This window comes from Amblyomma mixtum, chromosome 8 (genome assembly GCF_055824585.1).
Source record: "Amblyomma mixtum isolate Tamu chromosome 8, ASM5582458v1, whole genome shotgun sequence".
In the NCBI taxonomy this organism is placed as follows: Eukaryota; Metazoa; Arthropoda; class Arachnida; order Ixodida; family Ixodidae; genus Amblyomma; species Amblyomma mixtum.
In genome coordinates this window covers 107,656,452-107,661,461 of record NC_143019.1, presented here as the reverse complement: position 1 = coordinate 107,661,461, position 5,010 = coordinate 107,656,452, and the positions used below count along the sequence as shown (strand labels likewise).

Genomic DNA, 5,010 nt, shown 5'->3' with positions numbered 1-5,010 from the left:
AACTATACTGGGCCTAGACCTACATAAAGCCTTCGATAACGTCAAACACGAGGTCATACCCAGTCAAAATGCACTACAGGAATTTACGACAGAAAACTTCTGTAGTCTGTCGTATTTTGGGCATGTAGTATTTCTGTAGTCTGTCCTCTGTAGTCTGTAGTGTCGTACTTCTGTAGTCTGTCTTCTGTAGTGTAGTATTTCTGTAGTCTGTCTTCTGTAGTGTAGTATTTCTGTAGTCTTTCTGTAGTGTAGTATTTCTGTAGTCTGTCTTCTGTAGTGACGTAATTCTGTAGTGTCGTATCTCTGTAGTCTGCCTTCTGTAGTGCATTTGTGTAGTGTGTTGTATTCCTGTAGTCATTACCAAGTACGCTTTATTTGTCAATTAATATGCAGCTACAGAGCAGCAGTCTGACTCTGAACATTCGATGCATTCCTGCAGTACAGCCAGGTATAAAAACGCCTCACTTGGAGCAAATCGACTATTTATTTACATATATACAGAATTTTTCTTCAGCAGGTCTCTCTTGTTCAGACTGTCCTAGGTGAAGAAAAAGAACAGTGATATATATAGTATGCATACACAACAAATGCATGCAAATGTTACAAAAGTCATACAGTGGAATCTTGATTATGCATTCCCCTTTCATGCAACGATCCACATTTAACATCAAATTGGCACGGGCCCGACGTAAACCCATAGGAATAATGCATTAAAGCCTCAATTATACAACTGAAGAATATGCACACGCCGCTTCATACGATGGCTGGCGGGAACCGTCCGGAATGGGAGAGACATTGGCATGCAGAGCACTTTACTGACAGAAGTGACGTCAACCAAGCTGTTTCCAGATAGAAATCAAGATGCAGACGTGCATGCAACGTGTGACCAAGTGCATCATGGCCTGTAATGACTGTTCTGCCAACGGCTCAGAATGAGTCCGTGCATGCAACCCGCATCTATCAGTGCGAGGCGGTCCGCCTGGCCCGTTTTTCCGCGCACTTCACTTACGAAGACGTTGCGGGAATAAAAACTGCACGTTCATACCACCATAAAGTTATTGTAGAGGCGGTAAAAAGAGTAGACATTTCTGTGATCGCTGGTGGCTAGTTCAAAAGCGCTTCTCGCTACACCTTGAGTAAAGCACATGTTAGGCCTACAACACCAAGCAAGCGGTGTACTGTCAGCCGGCAGAACGCACATCACTGCAGAAATCGTGCCAAAGGTGGACATTGCGCTTTCTTTTTTCCTTTAAGATACGAATTCTTAGTACAACATGAACTGGTGGGCGAGTTGGTCTGACATGTCTTAGTGAAGCAGCGCAACGGCACAAGGCCAAGGGAAGAAGGGGACAAACAGCGCTGAACTGACAACAAATGTTTATTCCGGATGCTAACAGCATATATATACTCTTTTGCACCTTAGAAAAAACAAAGAAACAGAGAGCAGCAGAAAGTATCAATCCCAGTCATTGTGCGCATGCAGCTGTATCGCGTGTACATCGATCATTTGAAATCAGGAAGTTGTGCTCTTTCACCGAGATGGCAACGGAAGGAGTGCTGATACAATTCACACCCAGCTTCATGATCTCAGATGCCTCAATAATCTCTCGTGTAAGCTTATCCTTGTGTTTGGTAACAACTTGGCTGTTTTTGAATTCTGGGTAACATGAACAGTCACGACAGTGAGTACCTATGTGGCGGGCCGCGTTCTTGACATTGTTTGCGTGCTCTTCAAGTTTTTCATTAAGACACCGGCCAGTTTGGCCGATGTATGACCCACCACACTTCAACGGGACTGAGTACACCACGTTGTCTTGGCATGGCACATACTTCATCCTGTGGTTTTTCTTGCAATTATGACCAGATTCCGATCTTTTATCCGGGCGATTAACTCTCGCACACAAGCCACTCAGTCTGACAGGAGCCGAAAAAACAACATCTACTCCTGCCTTTTTGCCTATTCTCTTCAAATTGTGGGACACAACATGAACATAAGGTATTACTGCCAGATTTTTTTGCTTGGAATGGGGGACAGCTTTGCCCTCCTTCAGCTTTTTCAATATCCCTTCTGCTACTGATGCCAGAATATGAAGGGGGTATTTTGCGTCTGTTAGCCTATCAACCTGATTGGAGAAACTAAATTCAAACTTGTGTGGGCAGGATTTTTGCATGGCATTTTGAAAGCATGACGCCACAATGCCTCTTTTAACAAGCTTCGAATGGGCTGAGCTGCATGGAAGTAAGGGCTTTTTACCCCTAGGATCAAATGCCCAGCATACATGGAAATCAGTAAAATATAAGGTCAGATCAAGGAACTTAAAGCGATCATTCACAGCCACTTCATGCGTAATTTCCAGCGGCGAAAGCACTTCACAGAATATCGCGCACAGGTCATTCACTTCCGCAGCGAAGCTAGCCGGGTCACAATCTAGTAAAATTAGGTAATCATCTACATATCGGAACACTCTTGCAAGTGTTGAGCTCATGAGTGATTGTTCGAGTGCCCTGTCAAGCTTAGCAAGGAACATGTCACTTAGCAATGGAGCGATGCAAGATCCTATGCAGATCCCATTCTTTTGAACTGTTTTTATTCAAAAGAATGGGATCTGCATAGGATCTTGCATCGCTCCATTGCTAAGTGACATGTTCCTTGCTAAGCTTGACAGGGCACTCGAACAATCACTCATGAGCTCAACAGTTGCAAGAGTGTTCCGATATGTAGATGATTACCTAATTTTACTAGATTGTGACCCGGCTAGCTTCGCTGCGGAAGTGAATGACCTGTGCGCGATATTCTGTGAAGTGCTTTCGCCGCTGGAAATTACGCATGAAGTGGCTGTGAATGATCGCTTTAAGTTCCTTGATCTGACCTTATATTTTACTGATTTCCATGTATGCTGGGCATTTGATCCTAGGGGTAAAAAGCCCTTACTTCCATACAGCTCAGCCCATTCGAAGCTTGTTAAAAGAGGCATTGTGGCGTCATGCTTTCAAAATGCCATGCAAAAATCCTGCCCACACAAGTTTGAATTTAGTTTCTCCAATCAGGTTGATAGGCTAACAGACGCAAAATACCCCCTTCATATTCTGGCATCAGTAGCAGAAGGGATATTGAAAAAGCTGAAGGAGGGCAAAGCTGTCCCCCATTCCAAGCAAAAAAATCTGGCAGTAATACCTTATGTTCATGTTGTGTCCCACAATTTGAAGAGAATAGGCAAAAAGGCAGGAGTAGATGTTGTTTTTTCGGCTCCTGTCAGACTGAGTGGCTTGTGTGCGAGAGTTAATCGCCCGGATAAAAGATCGGAATCTGGTCATAATTGCAAGAAAAACCACAGGATGAAGTATGTGCCATGCCAAGACAACGTGGTGTACTCAGTCCCGTTGAAGTGTGGTGGGTCATACATCGGCCAAACTGGCCGGTGTCTTAATGAAAGACTTAAAGAGCACGCAAACAATGTCAAGAACACGGCCCGCCACATAGGTACTCACTGTCGTGACTGTTCATGTTACCCAGAATTCAAAAACAGCCAAGTTGTTACCAAACACAAGGATAAGCTTACACGAGAGATTATTGAGGCATCTGAGATCATGAAGCTGGGTGTGAATTGTATCAGCACTCCTTCCGTTGCCATCTCGGTGAAAGAGCACAACTTCCCGATTTCAAATGATCGATGTACACGCGATACAGCTGCATGCGCATAATGACTGGGATTGATACTTTCTGCTGCTCTCTGTTTCTTTGTTTTTTCAAATGTGCAAAAGAGTATATATATGCTGTTAGCATCCGGAATAAACATTTGTTGTCAGTTCAGCGCTGTTTTTGTCCCCTTCTTCCCTTGGCCTTGTGCCGTTGCGCTGCTTCACTAAGAGATTCTTAGTACAGATACTGCAACCTGCTTCTGCGTAGTGACAGCGGTTTTAGAGAAAGTTTGAACAGAAAGACATGTCGCTGGCATGGCCGTATACTGTGCACTGCACATCTCCGAAGGGTTGTAGTAGTCATATTCCTGGCGCGTCGTTCATATTTTTTCGAGATTCATCCGACAGCTACTTAATGTGCAGCAACAGAGCGCTCGCCTGCCTTGTCTAAAGCCGCCTCTTCCACGCTGAAAAGCCTGGCTGTGTGCGGTCTCAGAACAGTCTGCTAATGTGGTCCATAAGTGCTGTTAACAGTCTGGTTCATAAATATAATCTTCTGTGCGTCATCTCAGTAGCAGACTATCCTTAAGCAGAACTTGGGTAAAGCAGTATCTCACTATAGTAGGCAAATTCCAGTGCGATTTGCAGGTTATTCCAGTGCCTAAGTGTACCATACAGACAGTTAGGAAATACAGTCAAGTTACGAGTTTTGTAAGCACATGAGCTTACCCAATCTATTCATGCATATAACAAGAGACTATTGGCTTGAACAGATATTTACCGCCGCAGGCCACAGCACTTCTGTGCCAGGTAGCGCGTCACCTTCTTGTGGTACTTTTGGAGATCCTCAGCCGAGCAACCCTTCAACTTCAAATAGTGCCAGAAGGAATCTGCACAGATGGGGTAATAAGTAATGTTAGTGTGGTTGAATATAAAAAATGAGCAGATCGAATAATGAGCATTAATACACCTAACATAGGTTGTCAGTTCGAATCCGTGCTGCAAGAAAGGCTCTAACTTAACTAGTAAGTTTATGCTGCACGACAGGCTGAATCGTATGACACCATCTGGCACATTCATGCCAAACGGTTCACCCACTAATTTTACAGGAATGTCGTGACTAAGCAGCCAGACTTTAATGCCTGCCAGACAGATATACATATACTGATCGATATAGTTTAGTTTCGAGCTGTGGTGCTCGAGCATCACACTGCCACCTGCTATTATTTTATTCCATTATCTAACCACCTCGGCTCCCATGGCAACTACTGGGATACACTGCTGCATTGGAGGCTGCCAACTTGGGTTCTATCCGTGGAATCAGCACAACTCAGGCTCAAAACGCAACCAGGCTGAGAACGCAACGCAATG

The 5,010-nt window shown here is 44.3% G+C and overlaps 1 protein-coding gene across 3 annotated transcripts in view; it reads right to left on the bottom strand.

Annotated features, from left to right (window-relative positions):
- Positions 1-465: 465 nt before the first annotated feature.
- LOC149333836 (uncharacterized) overlaps positions 466-5,010 on the bottom strand; it is an 11,489-nt gene continuing 6,944 nt past the window's right edge. For 2 of the 3 annotated variants that reach the window (XM_089558810.1, XM_089558811.1), the window contains exons 5-6: positions 4,421-4,529; positions 466-533 (exon numbers count right to left, since the gene is read on the bottom strand). In XM_089558810.1, coding sequence (XP_089414936.1) covers positions 488-533; positions 4,421-4,529 — 155 coding nt within the window. In that variant the 3' untranslated portion in view covers positions 466-487. Of the gene's footprint in view, positions 539-4,420; positions 4,530-5,010 lie in introns of all 3 variants that reach the window. The other variant, XM_089558812.1, reaches the window with a different exon arrangement.